At 47.9% G+C, this 22,871-nt stretch overlaps 1 protein-coding gene across 1 annotated transcript; it reads right to left on the minus strand.

The window, feature by feature from the left end:
• On the minus strand, positions 1–21,655 carry SLBP (stem-loop histone mRNA binding protein). The gene is made up of 8 exons (XM_054486794.2): positions 19,067–21,655; positions 18,811–18,927; positions 10,869–10,973; positions 7,276–7,335; positions 6,831–6,968; positions 3,449–3,598; positions 1,974–2,040; positions 1–914 (listed from the first exon to the last, which is right to left on the minus strand). The coding sequence occupies exons 1-8, from the start codon at positions 19,123–19,125 to the stop codon at positions 798–800; spliced, it is 813 nt and encodes a 270-aa protein (XP_054342769.1). The 5' UTR covers positions 19,126–21,655; the 3' UTR covers positions 1–797.
• Between the last annotated feature and the right edge of the window lie 1,216 nt (positions 21,656–22,871).

Consider the following 22,871-nt stretch of genomic DNA (forward strand, 5'->3'; position numbering starts at 1 on the left):
TTAAAGAGGGTTCTTTTGTTTTTATTTTTGCAATATCCCATACAAAAGCAATAGAAACATAAGTCTTAACAAGAAGTTTACAATTGAATATTTGAACAGAAAATCTGTACACATTATCATTTACAGCAATTTTACATGGTAAATTAACTGATTGTTTTAAAATGTTCTTTCTAATCACTCCACTCTGCTGCCCTAACTCTTGGAGTATTCTAGAGTCTAACCAGTGCTATTTACAAGTACCAAATTAAGACCATATAACTTACATAAAACCCATTAGTTTAATAGCTCAATTTAACAATGTCTGACTTTAGAATGCTGTTATGACATATTGATAAAAGGCCAAAAATTAAGTTTCCAAAAAGATACTAAAGGTGTCTGAGAATCCTTTCATGCCTATAAAAGTAGCTGACTCTGAATTGGTCCCATGGATTACATGGTTAAATCCAAAACAGTCCATCTGACAAGCAGCAACTGAAGATGCCTGTGGAAAACCAGTTAAATAGACCTGTCAGCTTACCCTGGAGGACAACAGGGATTACGCAATTAAGCTCGCTGGAAGATTGCTTCAAGTACTTTCTTGGATTTAGCTCCATTTACAATTTAAAACATGCAAAATATACTCACTATACATAAAATTAATGTTTCTTAAGAAAGTAAGGCAAAAATAATTCATCATGAGATAATGGACTACTAACAGAGAAACCACCAGGTACAAGTGCACACACATGCTTGGTGCCTGGCCAGCCTTCCACCTAGTCGAGGAGGAGCTGTTTCTCTTCCTGGCCGCCAGGTGGCAGTTAGCTCATGGCTGAGAAGTCTCTCAAGGGTTCAGTTAAACAAGCTTCCAAATCAAACTCATCCTCCACTTGACTGTCCATGTGTCTAACCTTGGTGGGTGTGCCAGAGTACACATCCTGGAAAACAGAAGCATGGGTCAGTTGACATTCATATCACCCTGAAAACAGGGGCCACTTCCTATACCCCACAGCTTATGTGGTAAATCATGTGATGTAATGCACAGCAAGGTGTACACTTCATGTGCAACTGAGACAGATTTTAATAATGACACTGCAAAGAGAAACCACGTACCATTTGCAAGACACTGAAGTTTAGATGTGCACACATTCCATTGCGCTGGGATTATAGGAAGGAGTCACTAGTCACTGTGCCTGGCCATGTACATAGTTTATAAGCACAGAATTCTAAAAGCCTAGACAAAACCACAAATAGTGACTATCTCAGGACAGGAGACAGTATTTAAACTGATACATTTAAAAACGGTTTTCTTTTCTCTTGAGACAGAGTCTCACTCTGTCACCCAGGGTGGAGGGCAGTGGTGCAATCTCGACTCATTGCCACCTTTGCCTCCCGGGTTCAAGTGATTCTCCTGCCTCAGCCTGCCGAGTAGCTGGGATTACATGCCTGCACGACCACACCCAGCTAGTTTTTGTATTTTTAGTAGAGACTGGGTTTCACTATGTTGGGCAGGCTGGTCTTGAACTCCTGACTTCAGGTGATCTGCCTGCCTCAGCCTCCCAAAGTGCTGGGATCACAGGCGTGAGCCACCACGCACAGCAGACGGTTTTCTTTTCTGTTTCTTTTTTTTTGAGACAGTCTTGCTCTGTTGCCCAGGCTGGAGTGCAATGGCGCCATCTCAGCTCACTGCAACCTCCACCTCCTGGGTTCAAGCTATTCTCCCACCTCAGCCTCCTGAGTAGCACGGACTACAGGCACCCACCATCATGCCTGGCTATTATTTGTATTTTTGTAGAAACAGGGTTTCACCATGTTGGCCAGGCTAGTCTTAAATTCCTGACCTCAAGTGATCCGCCTGCCTCGGCCTCCCAAAGTGCTGGGATTACAGGCGTGAGCCACCATGTCCAGTCCAAACTTCAGTTTATAAGGCAGCATGTGTTATTAACAATTCACCTGCAACCCCCAAGCTGAAAGACTTATCCAAAGAAAGTACTTACAAAGTCATCCTGAGAGCTGGTCTGGGGCTCGGAGCTGCTTTCTGCAGATTCAAGGTCTACAGGTTGTCTGTTAAACAAAATCCAACAGATGTGTCAGGCACTAACTTAACAAAGCCAGGAGACGGGGCGCTACAGACAAACTCCATCCATATGGTACAGCCACAACACTGACAGTGTGTCCTAGGCTTCCTGAGGGGTCAGCTTTCAGTGACTATTTGACAGACTTAATCCCAGCCCAATCAACCCAGCAAAATGATTGCAATCAGCAAAATGAAAGCTGATGGCAATGAGAAGCAGCAAAAACATCTGCTGGGCTCACCACACAAGCATCCTTGGAAACAGAAGCACTCATAAGCCCAATTTTTGAGGGGGAGAAACGAGCACTGTGATGAACATACTATGCATTATCACTAATTTTTCCAAGTTTGTACTCAGAGAATGGGACAATGGTGTCACACTGGGGGAAAAAACCCGAATGACATCTGTCAGGACAAACTGGTAAAGCCACTTACAATCGTTTCAAACATGCCAGTCTCTAATAAATTTCCCAGCACAGAGGAGAAACTCTAATTGTTTGTTTAAAGAATGTGTCTGAGGAAGCGAGAGGCTCAGGACCAGAGGGGAGCTGACAAGAAACCCCACATAGAGGGAGGTACAAGATCATTCTCTCTACCTTCCTGGTCAGCAGGTATTCCCATGATGCAGCAGAAGTTCAGGCCTGAGACATTTCAACTAGGCACAAGTATAAAGGCCAACGGGGCTGGGAGCAGTGGCTCACCCCTGTAATCCCAGCACTTTGGGAGGCTGAGGCGGGTAGATCACGAGGTCAGGAATTCGAGACCAGCCTCATCAACATGGTGAAACCCCGTCTCCACTAAAAATACAAAAAGTAGCTGGGCGTGGTGGCGCGTGCCTGTAATCCCAGCTACTCAGGAGGCTGAGGCAGGAGAACCACTTGAACCCAGAAGGTGAAGGTTGCAGTGAGCTGGGATCACGCCACTGCACTCCAACCTGGGTGACAGAGCATCTCAAAAAAAAAAAAAAAAAAGTCAACAGAGAAAGAGAAAGCCTTCCTTCCTTAATTAAGAACTTTTATTTTCATGGTTGAGCCAAAATGACTCAAATACTTTTTAGGATATTTATATTTAAAAAACAAATTCCAGAGATTATTGTAATTTTTAGGGGAAAAACAACTACAACAACAAAAACAGCAAAACAACAAACAAAAACTGTATTCCCAGACTGACTTTGCTTGAAAAAATAAATTAATAAATTCAATCCAGGAAGCAAACTCTTCCTTCCAGCTGCCTCCCACCCAGTACAGAAGAATTCAGCACGAAGCTGCAGCAGCTGCTCTGCTCCCCAACAGCTGCTGGGGCACTTGGCACCAGACCCTCCTGTCCCAGTGGTGCACAGCTGCTCCAGTCACTGGACCAATCAGAGAATCACAGAACAAGAATGCAATAAAGACATACATTTCTTGCAAATCACATCCTTCTTCAGCTGGAGGATCCCAAAAATGCAGAGCCACCTTCCAGAGTTTGATTTGCTGGTCCCATGAACGTCGACTATACTTCTTAAATTTATTAGGGGTCTTGGGATGAATGCCAGGTTGTCGAAGGTGTCTACAGGAGAAAGATTATTCTAGCACATGCCCACATGCCACTCACATTTCTACATTAGCTTGAAGATTAACCAACTATGAGATTAGTATTATTTTAAATATTATAGATCACCAGGCATGGTGGCTCATGCCTGTAATCCTAGCATTTTGGGAGGTCGTGCCAAGATCACTTAAGCTCAGGAATTCGAAAATGGCCTGAGCAACAGTGAGACCTCGTCTCTATTTAAAAAAAACAAAAACAAAAAAAACAACAAAACAGAACAAAAAAACAGCTAGGGGCTGGGAGCGGTGGCTCACACCTATAATCCTAGCATTTTGGGAGGCCAAGGTGGGTGGATCACCTGAGGTCAGCAGTTCGAGACCAGCTTGGCCAACATGGTGAAACCCCGTCTCTACTAAAAATGCAAAAATTAGCCGGACGTGGTGGCCTGTGCTTGTAATCCTAGCTATTGGGGGACTGAGGGAGGAGGATCGCCTGAACCCAGGAGGCAGAGTTTGCAGTGAGCCAAGATCGTGCCACTGCACTCCAGCCTGGGCAACACAGCGAGACTTCGTCTCAAAAAAAAAAACGCTGCTGGGCACGGCAAATCACTTGAACTCAAGAGTCTGAGATCAGGCCGGCCAACATGATGAAACCTCATCTCTACTAAAAATACCAAAAATTAGCCAGGCATGGTGGCTCATGCCTGGAGTCCCAGCTACTCCAGTGGCTGAGGCAGAAGAATCGCTTGAACCTGGGAGGCAATGGTTGCAATGAGCCTAGATCATGCCACTGAAACTCCAGTCTGGTCAACAGAGCAAGACTCTACCTTTAAAAAAAAAAGTCGGGCACAGTGGTTCACGCTGTAATCCCAGCACTTTGGGAGGCTGAGGCAGGCAGATCACCTGACATCAGAAGTTCAAGACCAGCCTGGCCAACATGGTGAAACCCTGTCTCCACTAAAAATACAAAAAATTAGCCAGGCATGGTGGTAGACACCTGTAATCCCAGCTACTCAGGAGACTGAGGCAGGAGAATCACTTGAACCCGGGAGGCGGAGGTTGCAATGAGCCGAGATCGCACCACTGCACTCCAGCCTGGCGACAGAGTGAGACTCCGTCTCAAAAATAAATAAATAAATAAAATAACCAACTGAGATCCTACAAAATGAACAAATATGTTTAAAAAAAAAAAAAGGGGGGGCACTATCCGGGCCGGGTGCAGTGGCTCACACCTGTAATCCCAGCACTTCGGGAGGCAGAGGCAGGCGGATCACCTGAAGTTGGGAGTTCGAGACCAGCCTGACCAACATGGAGAAACACCATCTGTACTAAAAATACAAAAAAATTAGCCCGGGCACGGTGGCGCATGCCTGTAATCCCAGCTACTCGGGAGGCTGAGGCAGGAGAATCGCTTGAACCTGGGAGGCAGAGGTTGCGGTGAGCCAAGATTGCGCCAAGCCAAGATTGCGCCATTGCACTCCAGCCTGGACTAGAGTGAAACTCGGTCTCAAAAAAATCACTATTCACCAGGCACAGTGGCTCACGCTTGTAATCACAGTAATTTGGGAGGACTACTTGAGGCCAGGAGTTCAAGACCAGCCTGGGCGACATAGGGAGACTCCCATCTCTACAAAAATTTAAAAATTTAGCCAGGTGTGGTGGCATGCACCGCTAGTCCCAGCTACTCAGGAGGTTGAGGTAGGAGGATTGCTTGAGGCCAGGAGTTCAAGACTACAGTGAGCCATGACGGTTGGGCGTGGTGGCTCACCCCTGTAATCCCAGCACTGTGGGAGGCGGAGACAGACGGATCACGAGGTCAGCAGTGCGAGACCAGCCTGGCCAATATGGTGAAACCCTGTCTCTACTGAAAATACAAAAACTAGCCAGCCAAGTGTGATGGCGGGCGCCTGTGGAGGCTGAGGCAGGAGAATCGTTTGAACCCGCAAGGTGGAGTTGAAATTGTGCCACTGCACTCCAGCCTGGGCAACAGAGCAAGATTCCATCTCAAAAAAATAAATACACAGTGAGATATGATATGCCACTGCACTTCAGCCTAGGTAACAGCAAGACTTGGTCAGGAGGGGAAAAAAAAGCACCATCACATTGAATCTTACTATTCCTTTGCCAGCTATGTTCCAAAAAAGTAAAAAAAAAAAAAAAAAATTAATTGTTTTTTTTTTTTTTTTTTTTGAGATGGAGTCTTGCTCTGTGACCCAGGCTGGAGTGCAGTGGTGCAATCTCGGCTCACTGCAACCTCCTCCTCCCGGGTTCAAGCGATTCTCCTGCCTCAGCCTCCGGAGTAGCAGGGATTACAAGTGTGTGCCACCACGCCCAGTGAATTTCTTGTATTTTTAGTAGAGATGGGGTTTCACCGTGTTAGCCAGGATGGTCTGGATCTCCTGACCTCGTGATCCGCGCTCCTCGGCCTCCCAAAGTGCTGGGATTAAAGGCGTGAGCCACTGCACTCAGCCAAAAGTAAAATTTTTTTTTTTAAGAGACAAACTCTCAAACTCTGCAGCCCAGGCTGGAGTGCAGTGGTGTGATTAACGGTTCACTGTAACCTTGAATTCCTGGGCTGAAGCAATTCTCCCACCTGTCTCCCAAGTAGCTAGGACTACAGGTGCAAACCACCACACCTGGCTAATTTTTAAATTTTTTGTAGAAATGCTGTCTCCTTATATTGCCCAGGCTAGTCTCCTGGCCTCAAGCAGTCCTCCTGGCCTCCCAAAGTGCTGGAATTACAAGCATGAGCCATTGCACCTGGCCCAGAAAAGTAAATTTCAACCCCAATCCTGCCAAAAAGTTCAGGAAAACACTAAAGCTTTCTTTATATCCTTCTGTGTCTGTGTGTTTGAGGGAGCAGGATAGGCAAGAACATGCTGCTTAAAGGCAATAGGGCAATGCCAATTTTTTTTTCTCCAATTAGAATTTTACAGTATTTAACTTGAACTTCATTTCTTCCCCATCGTGTATTTTAATAAGCTTACATCTATATGATTGCTGACTCCTAAGAAACAAAATGTTATCTAACATTCAGAATTATCAAAATGATTTTTAAAATCTTCAAGTCTTTAGTTTTTCAGTTGCCAATCCATTCATTATTTACGTCATAAGCCCCAGTACGTCTCTATTAAATAGCTCTTAGCAGGTGTGAACTATCCCCAGCATCATTGTACTACCCAATCTAAGCAACTCTTTAGAAATGCAATGCCACACGGCTTGTTCAAGACATGCCACTGAAACAAGACTACCTTGGGACTTCTTTAATATAACGATCGTAGGCAATTGTGTTCTTCCCATAGTTGATCTGCTTCTGTCTCCTCATTAGGACACTTTCATCTGTCTCAAAGTCAGCCGGCACAGTAGACATAGACTCCTTTGAATCAGAACTGAAAAAAAAAACAGATTAACAGAATAAGCCCTGCAATTAAGATCACCATGTATGTAAGGTAAGCCAAGAAAATGTCAAAACACAATAATGGAGGATTCACTCCAGATTCCCAACCATATGAATCCTAAACAGTCCAGAGACTGCATGTATGGGAATTTAGTACACAACAGATACAGTATTTCAAATTAGTGAAAAAGGTATTAATAAATGCTACTGCGACAGTCAGCATTTCTGACAGTCACAATTTTTTTTTAACAAATTACAGGTCTATCAAATTAGAAAAAAAACATTTACACAGCCTTTACCTTCCTGATGATGATTTTCTCTCTCTTCCAAAGTCATTGATGAGGAGTTTCCTTTTATATCTGAGGGCAAAATAAATATTGCTGTTTTTAAAAAAGGTATAAAAATAAAGCAGCCAGGTCTGAGGAAGCTCCACCCTGATACCCGCAGGCACACCATCCTATGCAATCCAGAAGCTCCGTGGGCCAAAAGAAATCCTTGTCAGGTTCAGTTTAAGTAGTGAGATCCACACAACAAAAATTTACATCCCCCAAAACTTGGCAGCCTTAAAAAAAAGAAAAACAAAACATAAATTGAAATAAATTCTTATTTTAAAAACACCAAACTTACTAATGGGACTCATATGCCTACTGGGCACTGCATACCTTCTCCAATCTTGGAGACCAAACGTGCCCCCTTGTGTCTTGTTCCTCATGAACTTCCTGAGGCATCTGCTTTCTATTGCAGTCACTACCAGAACGCAGTTTTGCAAAAAAAAAAAAAAAAAAAAAAAAAAAGTATATCATCTCCAAAAGGAGTCTAGCACAATCTGACGTTGAAATCACGAGCTACCTTGAGCTCCAAGTTCATGTGGGTATCTTTTTTTTTTTTTAAAGATGGGGTCTCACTCTGTCACCCAGGCTAGAGTACAGTAGCACGATCATGGCTTACCATAGCCTCATACTCCTGGGCTGAAGCAATCATCCCACCTCAGCCTCCCAAGCAGCTAGGACTCCAGGCAAGTGCCGCCACACCCATCTCCAAAAAAATTTTTTCTTTTTTTGGAGAGATGGAGGTCTATGTTGCCCAAGCTGCTCTTGAACTCCTGAGCTCAAGCAATCCTCCCGCCTCAGCCTCTCAAATGTACTGAGGTCAGGAGTGAGCCACCACGCCTGGCCTGTCATGCAGGTATCTAAATTATGTCATGTATTACTGTGCCTCCTCTCAAAATCTAAAATCCACCCAAGTTTGCTGAGGTGTTCAGTGCAGTTTGGACGCCAGAAGGTAATGAAGTAATTTATCTCCTGTGCATCTAGAGTAGCACTGGCTATATAACACCATCTTTGTACGATTCAGAGATTAGTCCTGCAAATCATTTGCTGCAGGGCCTCATTCTCTCCAGTACCACAGATGAGAAAGACTGGTTTTCAGGTATGATGAAAATCCATTTTCATTTTTTTTTTGAGACGGAGTTCCCTCTTATTGCCCAGACTGGAGTGCCAACGGTGAGATCTCGGCTCAGTGCAACCTCCGCCTCCCGGGTCCAAGTGATTCTCCTGCCTCAGCCTCCCAAGTAGCTGGGATTACAGGCATGTGCCACCACACCCGGCTAATTTTGTATTTTTAGTAGAGATGGGGTTTCTCCATGTTGGTCAGGCTGGTCTTGAACTCCTGATCTCAGGTGATCCGCCCGCCTTGGCCTCCCAAAGTACTGCGATTACAGGTGTGAGCCACCGTGCCATGCAGAAAATCCATTTTCATACTCTTATACTGCTAGTTTGTAGTCTGTTAGTCTCCTTAAAGCACAGTAAGCTGACATTTCATACCCCTCTTACTGTCAGGAAGTAAGCCGGCCTGCCAGTAATGGCTCACTAAAGGGCCGGCAGTTTAAATTACACAGGTTGCACTAAAAGCCGCAGCTTTGGCCAGGCAAGGTGGATCACGCCTATAATCCCAACATTTTGGGAGGCCGAGGCGAGCGAATCACCTGAGGTCAGGAGTTCAAGACCAGCCTGGCCAATATGGTGAAACCCAGTCTCTACTAAAAATACAAAAATTAGCCGGGCTTGGTGGCACACAGCTATAATCCCAGCTACTCGGGAGGCTGAGGCAGGAGAATCGCTTGAACCTGGGAAGTGGAAGTTGCAGTGAGCTGAGACTGCATCGTTACACTCCAGCCTGGGAAACAGAGCAAGACTCTATCTCAAAAAAATAAGTAAACAAAACCCGTAGCTTTCCATCACAAAGGGTATAATCAACAGAGCAGTCCAAACAGTGCTGTTTTCCAAAACAGGACAATTTTCAGGCACAGACCCATGAGATATCTGAAGAACAAATGGGGTCCACTCACAGGACAATCTGGACAGGTGGAATACGCATGAATAAGAGCTGCAGATAACCCCTGGCAAGGGGTGACTTGAGGGAGCAACTAGGCTATAGGTATGCAAGAACTGTTCTAAGACTTGTGAATGCAACACAAACTATACAGGTCAAGTCAAACATTCCAATTTTATAGTTGAGAAAGTCAAGACCTATATAAATACAATAATTCACTAAAAACATTGGTACTCACATCTGTGAACTCCTAGTTCATTTCTTCTACCAAGGCATATATCCACCCACACATTTTGATACCAGAAGAAATGACAACTCCCCCAAATGTTCAATAACCAATTCCCACATATTCCTGTCCCTTTTCAAAGGAGGCTGCTATAAATACCATCGCTGGCTGCCAAAATGAAAACAGGTAGTCTAGGTATGGTTCCGCGGCTGACACGCAAGACACATTTTTCTCGAGACCCTGTTTGATTTATCAGCCACTTGTTGGCTAAAAGTATCTTGTAAAATACTTCAACCAATTATGAGCCACATTTTAACTGGGTTTGAATAAACCCAGTCCTTGCAACTGGGTTTGAGTTAGACAACTCATCAAAAGAGAAAGGATCAACACACTGATAATCAAGGGAGATTAAACAGTGGTTAAGGATGCATTAGGTAATGAGTCAATGAAGAGGATGTAGCTTAGTTTGCAAGAACTTGGATACACACAACAATCTTGTGTACAACTGCAAGAGGTTCACAGAATCCAAGTTTGAGAACTTTCCTTGTATGTTGGCATTTCTGAGCTGTGTTTGTTGCCTAAGCCAAGTGTCAATGTATTCCTTCATCTGGAGAGAGCACTCCATCTACCGTGCTGGGTTGTGTTAGCACCGCATACAGAAGGTCGGTGGTAACAAATGACTGTAGTAAGTTCCTGATAGTTATGCCGGGCACAGTGGCTCATGCCTGTAATCCCAGCACTTTGGGAGGCCGAGGTGGGCAGATCAGGAATTCAAGACCAGCCTGACCAAACAAGGCAAAAGCTCATCTCTACAAAAAATACAAAAATTAGCCAGGCGTGGTGGCCTGTGCCTGTAATCTCAGCTACTCAGGAGGCTGAGGCAGGAGAATCGCATGAACCCAGGAGGCAGAGGTTGCAGTGAGCCGAGATCTTGCCACTGTACTCCAGCCTGGGCGACAGAGCGAGACTGTCTCAAAAAAAAAAAAAAAGAAAGTAAGTTCTGATAGTCCTCCAGCCTGCAATCCAGCAGTAACACCACTGTGCACCTACTTCCACTCTCAGAAGGATTACCACCAAGAGGACAGGACAGTGGTCTTCAAGCTTGAAAGAGTGGACCCGCCTGGAGGGCTTTTCACAGGATGGCCAGGCCCCACCCCATTTGCAGGCCCAGGTAAGGGTCTGAGAATCTGTATTTCTAACAAGTTCCCAGGAAATGTTGATGCCTTTGGTCTGGAGCCCAGACCTTTGAGAACCACTGTTCTAAGACACATCAAATTTAATGGGTTACTGAAAACGCCACAGATTAACACTTCAAGGTGGTCCAAAATGTGTTACCTTGCCATTTCTTTGTTAACTCTGGTCCTCATTTCATCTTCTTCAACTGCACTTGCCCAGTCAGAGCATCTGGAACGGGGTTTAGGGCCTTCAGGAGTGGTAAAGCTGCAATAAAACGAAAATGCTACTGAACCATGACACATACTTTGTTTTCTTTCAAACTGTATGTCAAGAAATATTCAAAGGCTGGTGGGACACAGTGGCTCACACCTGTAATACCAGCACTTTGGAAACTGAGGTAGGAGGATCACTTGAACCCAGGAGTTCAAGACCAGCATGAGCAAGACAGTGAGACCTCATCTCTATCCCCCACCCAAAAAAAATAAAAGCATTGTATCAGTGAACTATGTGTATCAAACCATACTAAACTGGAGTTTAGCAGGACAAAAGCAAACTAGATGTAGAACATAACCTATCAGCTGAATCTGTCTATCCAGGGCTGTCTTATTAGAGCAGAAGTCACGGAGCTCCTTGGCAGTGTGCCCACTGTGTTTGGGGGTCTAATAAAACCAACTAGATTTTAGACTCAAACTAAATTATGATTCCTTTTGGGTGTCCACACTTCGGTAGTCCAGGGCTATCATATGGCTAAAATCAAGTTATTTCGTTCATCTCTGGTACATGTTTATAAAGTCATTAAGATGGGAGATTTGCTTCAAATTTTTGCAGTGTGTGTGGCAGTCAGAAAAACCCAAATCTAGTTTTCAGCTTCAGTTCTGGCATTTCTATGGGTTAACCTTATCTCATTGATCCAACATCCAGCCTGATGCTGGAGCTTAAGAAGTTGACTCTAAGAAGTTCAGAGAGTGTAGAGTTTCCCATCTTGTATTTAATTTGTCCCTATGCCATTAGTCCCAGCTTGAAGTCATTGCCAATGTCAATGTTGACAGGATTGTGACAATATTGCCTTTCATAAAACCGACAACCAAAGAATTCCATTATTCTAACAAAGCCCGAGTTTCACAGATTGTGGGCACATCTAGACAGATGTGTGCATGCTTGATGGTGCAGAGCAACTACTCACTTCCACCAACCTCAGGCTTCCCCTGGCTGGCCATACACAGGGATTCGTTGTCATACTGAGAAGGCTCTACAAGATAAGTCTCTAATTGAGGCTATCTCAGGTGGGTGTTTCCGCTGTGTAGTCCCAAGCCTGTATCCATATAATAAAAGTGCAGGTCTGGCAGTCCTCCAGGTTATCTGGCCAGTGTAGACTCCTCCATCTGAATATGAACCTCCAGGGTAAGAATTTTTCAGACATGTCTATACTAAACAGTAGGATCCTGTACTTGCCAAATGTCTGCCTCCTCCTGTTCTGCACTGAACCATTCTTTTTTTTTTTTTTTTTTTTTTTGAGACGGAGTCTCACTCTTGTTGCCCAGACTACAGTGCAATGGCACGATCTCAGCTCACTGCAACCTCTGCCTCCCAGGTTCAAGCGATTCTCCTGCCTCAGCCTCCCAAGTAGCTGAAATTACAGGCATGAGCCACCACGTCCAGCTAATTTTGTATTTTTAATACAGGCTGAGTTTCTCCATGTTGGCCAGGCTGGTCTCCAACTCCCGACCTCAGGTGATCCACCTGCCTCGGCCTCCCAAAGTACTGGGATTACAGCTGTGAGCCACTGCACCCAGACTGCACTGACCCATCCTAATTCCTGTTAAGTGTGAGAAGAATTGTCTTCAGTTCGCTCTCCATTCTCATTCATGATGAGATCACTGATCCATTAACCAGTTGAGAAATGATTGATGCTGAAGAAATGGTATTCTCTTGGTAAGGCTTATTAACAAACTTCTGATAATGAAGCAGGCTACCAAAAACTTATCCAGCCCACCCCAGGAGTGTTCGGATTTGATCATGGATGTAGCACACACCAAAATCACTAGGACTTTAGACTACTTATTTTGCCATATTATCATGGGAGAGTCTTTAGTTCTGAATTATCAGTAAGTCTGAGTACTTCATAGAATTATAAAGCAGGTACAGCTGACACCTTCTCACCATGTTGTAAATATTTACTGAGACTGGGTACAGTACTGAGGGATGATAATCTTCTGATTTATCCAATGCTGACTGTCTAGAGCAAATTGTCCACTCTGCGAATGGTCCTGTAACGTGTATGAACATATCTCTGGGTGCCTTAGAAGTTGTCTTTTTCATGTGTGCTAATATGCAGTATTTATACATTGTGAGAAGTTGATTTTAATAAAAAGGTTGGGACTTCATCTCCAAAATAAATAAATACCCAAGCATGATGGGGCGTGCCTGTAGTCCCAGCTACATAGGAGGCCCAGGCAGGAGGATCACTCTAGCCCAGGAGGTCAAGGCTGTATGAGCCATGATCCTGGCACTGCACTCCAGTCTGGGCAATAGGGCAAGACCATATCTCAAAAAAATATTTATGGTGGCAGAGGACAGTGGCTCATACTTGTAATCCCAGCACTTTGGGGAGGCCGAGGCGGGTAGATGACCCAAGGTAAGGAGTTCGAGACCAGCCTGGCTAACATGGCGAAACCCCATCGCTAATAAAAATACAAAAATTAGCCAGGTGCAGTGGTGCACACCAGTAGTCCCCAGCTACTAGGGGAAGCTGAGGCAGGAGAATTGCTTGAACCCCAGAGACAGAGGTTGCAGTGAGCCAAAATTGTACCACTGCTCCTCCAGCCTCAGCAAGAGACTCTGTCTCAAAAAATTAATAAATAAAATAATACAGAATAGCTAGCATATCCATTTACCTTTCGGGCACATGTAATTAATAATTCAGAATGTTAGGTACACTATGATTACAATGTGTATGGAGGAGTATATGTCAGAGTCCTTGCTGTGTCAGGACTCCGTCTACTGGCAAAGTACCCTCTGTGCTTGAGTTAAACCACATCCAGGAGCTCAGTTCCATCTCAAGTTCAAGGTAGTCTTCAGTCAATATTGGGAAATTTACGGCCGGGCAGTGACTCACTCCTGTAATCCTAGCACCTCAGGAGGCCGAGGCCGGCGGACTGCCTGGGCTCAGGAGTTCCAGACCAGCCAGGGCAACATGGTGAAACCCCGTCTCTACCAAAATACAAAAACTTAGCTAGACGTGGTAGTGCGTGTCTGTAATCCCAGCTACTAGGGAGGCTGAGGCAGGAGAATCCCTTGGACCCAGGAGGTGGAAGTTGCAGTGATCCACCAGGCGGAGTTGCAGTGAGCCAAGATCATGCACTGCACTCCAGCCTGGGGGAGAGAGACCCTGTCTCAAAAAATAAATGAGTAAATAAATAACAGTCCGGGCGTGGTGGCTCACGCCTGTAATCCCAACACTTTGGGAGGCCGAGGCAGGTGGATCACCTGAGGTCAGGAGTTCAAGACCAGCCTGGCTAACATGGTGAAACCCTGTCTCTACTAAAAATACAAAAATCAGCTGGGTGTGGTGGCGGGTGCCTGTAATCCCAGCTACTCAGGAGGCTAAGGCAGGAGAATCACTTGAACCTGGGAGGTGGAGGTTGCACTCCAGCCTGGGCGACAGAACGAGATTCCGTCTAAAAAAAATAATAATTAAAATTTAAAAAATAATAATCAGGAAATCCGAAAGCTTAAGGCCCCAAATTCTGGCAGTTCAAATTGATGTATCTTATTTATACATCAGACATAAACTCACATTTTTATTTTTCTACCCCGTTTTTCTGTTAATCACTACTGATATTAAAACTAGATACTGGGCCGGGTGCACAGGCTCATGCCTGTGATCCCAGCACTTTAGAAGGCTGAGGCGGGCGGATCACAAGGTCAGGAGTTTGAGACCAGCTTGGCCAAACTGATGAAACCCCGCCTCTACTAAAAATACAAAAATTAGGCTAGGCGTAGTGGCTCACGCCTGTAATCCCAGCACTTTGGGAGGCTAAGGCGGGCTGATCACTAAGTCAGGAGTTCGAGACTAGCCTGACAAACATGGTGAAACCTAGTCTCTACTAAAAATACAAAAATTAGCCAGGCGTGGTGGTGCACACCTGTAATCTCAGCTACTCAGGAGGCTGAGGCAGGAGAATTGCTTGAACCCGGGAGGCAGAGGTTGCAGTGAGCTCAGATCGCGCCATTGCACTCCAGCCTGGGCGACAGAGCAAGACTCTATCTCAAAAAGGAAAAAAAAAAAAAAATCAGCCGGGCATGGTGGCGCATGCCTGTAGTCCCAGCTACTCGGAGGCTGAAGCAGAACTGCTCGAACTTGGAAGGCAGAGGTTACAGTGAGATGAGATCACAACACTGCACTCCAGCCTGGTTGACAGTGAGACTCTGTCACAAAAAAATAAACTAGATACTAACTTTAATTACAACAAATAAGCAACCTATTTTAGCTGTAAACCAAATGCTGTGCTTTGAAAATGCAATTGCAGTAACAAATGAATAATCCTCTTATGTAATTATCGTTTCTTCCCTTACAGTCACACAACTCAAGATAAACTTAAATTGGATTTCTAAAAGTAAATTTCCAGATTCTAAAAATGGTAGAAAGTTATGAAATAAAATTAGGTAATTAACTGAAAATTAAATTGACTCAATAGAGGTTTGTCCAGGATTGGATACAAGCATCCTCACTAGTATATCAAGAGGTTCAAGTCTGGGTCTCCCAGCATAACAAATTCCTGAACTACAAGAATAATTTAAAGTCTATGTATGTGAATGACCATATACTACATGCCATATTTTGCTACCTTTAAGTCCATTTCTTAGATTAAGTAGGTTATATTCAATCTACCCCATCTTGGGACAACAAAGCCTAATTTTACACACTAAGTTAACAACCTTCCAAAGAGTACTTTAGATCTTATCCATCGACAAGCTGGTTCTATTTGTCAGGTGCCTCCAGGCATTATCCATAATGTGCAAACACCAAGTGCAAAGGCTCTAAGACAGAAGCATTCCTATAGTTTGAGGAATGAGGATACCAAAAACTTCCATAACTTCTAAAGCACTGTAAGGATTTAATATTTTTATCTTCAGCTAAATGAGACCACTGGAGAGTTCAGAGCTCGATCTCAATAAGGTTTGATTCCTTTCCCTTCATATCTGGACCTAGGGCCTCTTCCGTACCCACCCGTAGACCCAAGTCTTTTGTCTTTTTTTTTTTTTTTTTTTTGAGACGGAGTTTCACTCTTATTGCCCAGGCTGGAGGGCAATGGCGTGATCTCGGCTCACTGCAACCTCCACCTCCTGGGTTCAAGGGATTCTCCTGCCTCAACCTCCCGAGGAGCTGGGATTACAGGCATGCGCCACCATGCCCGACTAATTTTGTATTTTTAGTAGAGATGGGATGTTGGGAAAAAGGCTTACGGGTGCCTGTATAGGCTGGCCATAAAAATATGGCACAGTAAGCTGTGAAAAGCCACAAGAGGCCTCTGAGGAGGAAAGCCTCCTAATTGCCATCATGTTCCCATGCTCAGAGTGAGACCTGCTCTCTTATCTGTAAACACTGTGTTCAAGGAGAAAGACGCTCCTTTAAAGCACTGGAATGTGGAGAGATGTGCAGGCTCCTAGTTAAGCCCGCTCCCACTAGCTACTCTCCAGTAAGTTAAAGATATGCTGTTTGAGCACAAAGGAGATTCATTTAAACCGCTATAAATTACGCCTATGACGCACTGCCTCCCTTTCACTGTTTCACCCTGAACATCTACTTCTTTTTTTTTTTTTTTTTTTTTTGACACGGAGTCTCGCTCTATTGCCCAGGCTGGAGTGCAGTGAGGCGATCTCGGCTCACTGCAAGCTCCACCTCCCGGGTTCATGCCATTCTCTTGCCTCAGCTTCCTGAGTAGCTGGGACTACAGGCGTCCGCCACCACGCCCGGCTAATTTTTTGTATTTTTAGTAGAGACGGGTTTTCACCGTGTTAGCCGGGATGGTCTCCATCTCCTGACCTCGTGATCCTTCCGCCTTTTGCCAAGGCGCTGGGATTACAGGCGTGAGCCACTGCGCCCAGCCTACTTCTTAAAGTGATTGTACTCAATAAATGGTGTGGAGACCAGAACTCTGGGCCTTTTGCAACCTCCATTTTCCAACTGGTCCCCTGGCTCCCACCTTTATGAACTCTTAACCTGTCTCTTCTCATTCTGTTGTCACCACCGGACTTCGAGTACCCTACGGGTAATGTCAAGGCTGGTCCCTAACAATGGGGTTTCTCCATGTTAGTCAGGCTGGTGTCGAACTCCTGACCTCAGGTGATGGGCCCGCCTTGGCCTCCCAAAGTGCTGGGATTACAGGTAGGAGCCACTGCGCCCAGCCCCCTAGACCCAAGTCTCTAAATATCATCTATATGTCCTGGTAACTCACTGTGCCTGAAGATGCCTCCCATGTAGACTCCTACACTCCATTACCTTTCTTGACATCTCCTTTGCTTCTCTAAGAAGCTTCTCAAGCCTCACAACTTCCCATGCCTAGCTGCTCCAGCCCATCTTCTCTATCTTAGCAAATGGCCCCAATTAAGAGCATTCAGACCTAAAGGCTTTAGTCATTCTTGATGCCTCTTTCCTCTGTAAACCAAAAAGTGTCTAAGACAGGTCTCAATTGCTTTAGGAATTTAGCTAATGTTAAGGACATACCTAGAAGAACACGAAATTACAGAAAGCGTCTGTGGTCTGTGCCTTTCTCCAGAGATGACTGTCAGGGCCTCAATATTTAAAAGAGAAAAGTAGGTTGAAGGAGAAAGGATCTACATGTTCCAAGAGAAAAGGAGCAGGTAGGGGAATAGTCAATTACGTATTCCTAATGTGCTCGATAAGTCGCCACTTAAGGTGAACAGAGTTCACCCGTGGAGATATTTAATCTTTTATCTGTAGCTATCTGCTTAGAAACAAAAAGGAACACAAAGGTGGCCGGGCGCGGTAGCTCACGCCTGTAATCCCAGCACTTTGGGTGGCCGAGGTGGGTGGATCACTTGAGGTCAGGAGTTCGAGAACAGTCCGGTCAACATGGTGAAACCCTGTCTCTACTAAAACTACAAAAAATTAGCCGGGCGCGGTGGCATGTGCCTGTAATCCTAGCTGCTGGGGAGGCTGAGGCAGGAGAATCACTTGAACCCGGGAGGCGGAGGTTGCAGTGAGCCAAGATCGCGTCACCACACTCCAGCCTGTAAGACAGAATGAGACCCTGTCTTTTGAAAGAAAAAAACAAACAAACGCAAAGGTAGGTAGTTTGTTGCATGATTCCGCCTTCAGCATCATTTCTTCCTTTTGGCATAGTGAATTTGGGTCCGAGTTTTTTTTTCCTTTCACGCCTCCCATCCCCAACCCATCAGCAAGTCTCACAGGTCCTGCCTTCAGAAGTCTATCCTGAACCACGCATTTCCCCCCACCTTCACTGCTCCATCTCGGCCAAGTCACCATGCCTTTCAGGGAACTCAGGAGCAACAAGCCCCCAATGCGGGACGGGCCACCCCACACAATGCCCCTCGAGAAGTTTTCTCTAACCATAGCCCCGAAAAGCCCCACCACTATGACCACTAGCACCCCTGCTTATTTCCTCCAGACCCTCCTCGGCTGTCCCACCCCCATCAAGCCCTCCTTTCGCTCGCATCTCGACCCTCCCTGCACACTGCCTAACCTAGAAAATGGCCAAGCAGGTAAGCCCTGTAAATTCATTTCTCCTCGGGACTCGGGTGTCCCCCGACTTCCACGTGTTCACGAGAAGCTCGTCAGAGACCCTGACCTCTCCCGGGAGCACAACGCAGACTCGAACTGGCTAACTCGGGCTGACACCGGTTCAGCTGACTCCCATCCCGGCAAGAGGCTTCCGGAGTGTTCCAGCGCCTCCCAGGCCTGCTGCGGCCGCCCCAGTCCACGGGTCGCGCGGAGACAAAAAGGACGCAGGGTGCCGACCTGACCGATCCCGCCACCGCGAGAGCGCGACGAGCTCCCTGGAGCCCGCGGCCTCGTCAAGGGCCCCACCTCGCCCCGACCCCCGGGTCCCGCGCCCACCTCTCGGGTCTGCGCTCGGCGCCGCGGTGCTCTGCCTCCTCGGCGTCTTCGGGCCTCCAGCGCCTGCCGTCGGCTCTGCGCTTCCGTCCCAGGCTCCATCGCGCGGGGGACTGCGGGCTGCGGGGAGGGACGCGGTCGGCTGGGCTCGGGAGGTCCCGGACCGCCGTACAACCCCCGCCCCGCAACACCCCGGCCCCGCACAACCCCCGCCCCACGGGGCACGCGCTCCCTCGCCCGCCGCGCAGCCCGGCCTCACCTGGCGTCACCGTCGCAGCGGCTCTGATGCCTCGGCGGGCTTCGCGGGCGGCAGGCCATGACAGCACGGGCCAGGCGCGCAGCGCAGGGCCGGGGCTGAGGCGGCGGCGGCGCGGGCAGGAAGCGCAGAGTAGAACAGGGCAAGGCCTGACGAAGAGACCTGCGTCCCCGCGCCGACGCTCACAAGCTCTGCGCGCCCCGCCCCCAACCGCCTTTATGTGGGCGCCGGGCCCCGCCCCTCGGCCTCCCGCGCGCGCCGGGTCGGGCGAGACCATCGGGCCACGCCGCAGGGGTCCACTCAGCTGCGCGCGCCTCGCGAGCCAACTGGGGCTAGGGCGAGGCCTCAGGACCGCGGGCAGCCGCGAAGCCCGACTGCCTGGCCCTCGGCTCGGGAGCCGGATGGCCGCCGTGGGCTGAGGAGAGGCCTGAGGAAAAGGTTGCCCCCCACCCACGGGATTGAGGCGGCCGGGCCGCCGCGGGCCCCTGCGACGCTGATAGGTCGCGCCTTGGCGGGCGGGGGCAGCTTTGGCGGGAGATTCGGCCGCGCGCGACGCGACGCAGGTCGGGGAGGAAGGGCAAGCGGCACGTTTCTCAGCCTGGGTCGTGGCGCATGTCCCATTGGTCCCGGCCTGGGTGGAGCGCGGCTCTGCTTGGTCCCTGCCCAGGTGGGGGCGTGTCTCCTCCCTGGCGGGAACCCGGAACCCGGAAAGCGCGGCCTGTGGCGGGTACTGACTGCTTCCCACGGTCCCGTGGCCGCTGCAGGCTCCGTACGCGCCGTCTATTGTTTTGAGCCGCTTAAAGTTTTGGAGTAACCTTTTAGGTAGCAATAGTTGACAACTACACTGAGTCCGGTCCCACTGCCCTGGCCGTTGGCCGCACACCGGCCACCGACTGAGCCACTAGTTTCGGTTGCCGCTGCCTTCCTGCCCGTCCGTGACGTCCTCCACTGTGTCGCCGGTGCATGACCCTCCCACCCTCTGCCTGGAGTTGACTGGGCTTGAAGTATCCTAAAGAATCCCTGGCTCAGCAGGGAGGTCCCACCTGGAGGCGAGGTCCTGTAGATCCGCACCATCCCGTCCCGCTTCCCCGCCGTCACAGTTGCAGCTGACGACCCCGCGGATCCAGCCAAATAGAACCCCAAAGGGTGCACTACACCTGGGAACAGGTTCCCACAGCTTCCTGTTGGGGACAACGTGAGGGATGCAGGGGAGAGTGGAACCAGCCAAAAGAGTGGGCAGTGGGGTCAGGTCCAAGAGGCTGAGCCCCAGGGATGCTTGGGATCCCCTAAGGCCTTACACCTCTGGGAGGGCCCAACTTTTGCACCTCCTGCCCTCAGGACTGTGCCTTGGTGCGTCCACCGCCCCCTTTTGAACTCGAAAAGGTCATCCTCAGACTAGGACGGACACATCCCGTCCCCTTCCTCCCCAGGCCCTGGGCATCCCATAACCCTCAACACTGTAAACTAAAAATAAAATCCTGGCAGGGCGCGGTGGCTCACGCCTGTAATCCCAAAACTTTGGGAGGCCGAGGCAGGAGGATCATCCGAGGTCGGGAGTTCGAGACTAGCCTGACCAACATGGAGAAACCCTGTCTCTACTAAAAATACAAAATTAGCCTGGCGTGGTGATGCATGCTTGTAATCCCAGCTACTCGGGAGGCTGAGGCAGGAGAATCGTTTGAACCGGGGAGGCAGTGGGCTAAGATTGCACCACTGCACTCCAACCTGGGCAACAAGAGCGGAACTCGGTCTCAAAAAAAATTAAAATAAAATCCTAAGCCCCCAACAACTGAATGGACCCCCTTGCGGTCAAGGGGACACCAGTGGCAATAAGATACCAAATTATGAATAGGACCTAAGGTCATGCCAGGCAAGGGTTAAGTCACACACCCTACATTTAAACTATATTCTTACTGCCACACTGCTTTTCTTTTCCTCTTAGTAGCTCAATAAGCACTGGCCTTGAGCTAAGCAATATTGGAACAGTGCAGTGGCTGAAATGATGGCTCACGCCTGTGATCCCAACACTTTGGGAGGCTGAAGCCAGAGGATTGCTTCAGGTCTAGAGTTTAAGACCAGCCTGGGTAACAGTGAGACCCTATCTTTAAACAAAAAGGCTAGGCACTGTGGCTCACACCTGTAATCCCAGCATTTTAGGAGGCTGAGGTGGGAGGATCGCTTGAGCTCAGGAATTCGAGACCAGCCTGGGCAACATAGCAAGACTTCATCTTTACTAAAAATCAAAAAAATTAGCCGGCCGTGGTGGTGTGTGCCTGTGATCCCAGCTACTCGGAGGCTGAAGTGGGAGGATTCCTTGAACCTGGGAGGTCAAGGCTGCAGTGAACCCAGATGGCGCCACTGCACTCCAGCCTGGGCGACAGAGTAAGACCCCGTCTCAAAATAATAATAACCAATTTGCAGTTCCACCAGATGCTGACTGATCCCCCAGCCCCTATTCTACCAGCCATAACTACAGGTTTCATTGGACAAGAGACTGATTTCAGTAACTTGGTCCAGATAAGAGACCACAGTGATGGACCACTTCTGGCCTCTGTAGAACCTCATTATAATACATTTAAATGTTGAGTCTCCACCCCAAAGTGAATGTGGATTGTATGTTTGTTCAGGATGCAAGCGTCAGAACTGCCTTCATGAATATTCATAGCTCTTCCTGTCACCTGCTGAATATGCATGTTTAGCCAACCCATTCAGCATAAAGCTCCTGCCCCAACCCCTCCTCCTCCTCTGAAGTGCTCGTCTCTGGTCTTGGCCAGAGGCTGTGCTTTCCAGTCTGAGGGATGGCCACCTTGCAGGCTGTTAACTATTTTTATTTTTTTGAGACAGTCTCACTCTGTCGCCCAGGCTGGAGTGTAGTGGCGCGATCTCAGGTCACTGCAACCTCTGCTATCCAGATTCAAGCGATTCTCATCAGGCTGTAACGTTTTAGAAGAAATAAAGTCTCCTCTAAGTTAACAGCACAGAGCCACAGAGTCCCAAGTGCCTGTGAGACATAGGGCCTGGCACAGTCAGGGCCCATAACAGCCCCTCAGTAGATGCTCACTAGATCTCTGTCATTGGTTAAAGCAGTGCCTGGTTGTGTATGCAAAAGAATGCCAGTGAAAGTACCACACTGGAAAGAATCTGAAGACACTCGTAGCGCAGGAAACTAGAGCCCACTGTCATATCTTTCAATAGGATTACGTGTACTGTTTCCCCAAGAACCGTCCTGTGGGTCGAGAAGCAGAATGGGGAAAAGGCAGCAAGCACTCACTGTCTGGTTGCTGGGGTGCTCACCTGAGGGCCCAGTGCTGTGGGGAACCCTGGGGTGCTGTCTTGGCTGCCCTAGGTGCCCGGCTGGCAATTCCTGGGCCACCCTGACCCACAGTGAGGTCAGCAGAGACAGCCTGGTGTCCCCACAGGACGCAGCTGCAAACATAAGTGAACCCGAAAGGCTGCTCACTCCTTGGCTACCCATGTGTCCCCACATCAGTTCCTGCATCTGGAAGCAGCCACAGTGGCAACCACACAGTGACTTCCCCCAGGACGTGTCTCTGCCCCTCCCGCCCTGCTCCTGCAGATGTCCCTGGGTCTGGGGTTCTCAAGAGCCCAGAGTTCCCACCCAGAAATCAGAGGGGAAGGTTCCTACTGCACCCGCCTCCCAACCAATGGGTTTTTTCCTCCTTATTCTGAACAAAGCACGCCATGCACGCAATTCCACCTCTAAGGTGTCTTCCCCAATGCCCCCAGGCCATTCTCCAACTATGACGAAAGTTTGGTTTTAATATCGGGCAACACAAACCACAGTACA

This window comes from Pongo pygmaeus, chromosome 3 (genome assembly GCF_028885625.2).
Source record: "Pongo pygmaeus isolate AG05252 chromosome 3, NHGRI_mPonPyg2-v2.0_pri, whole genome shotgun sequence".
Lineage (NCBI taxonomy): Eukaryota > Metazoa > Chordata > Mammalia > Primates > Hominidae > Pongo > Pongo pygmaeus.

What these genes read in the sequence shown, in the direction of transcription:
- SLBP (XM_054486794.2), bottom strand. Translation starts at nt 19,125, where the DNA reads ATGGCCTGCCGCCCGCGAAGCCCGCCGAGGCATCAGAGCCGCTGCGAC. An exon ending in AGAAAATCATCATCAGGAAG is followed by an intron (nt 6,969 to 7,275) that starts GTAAAGGCTGTG and finishes TTTTTTTTTCAG; the next exon opens with TTCTGATTCAAAGGAGTCTA. An exon ending in CCAGCTCTCAGGATGACTTT is followed by an intron (nt 915 to 1,973) that starts GTAAGTACTTTC and finishes TCTGTTTTCCAG; the next exon opens with GATGTGTACTCTGGCACACC.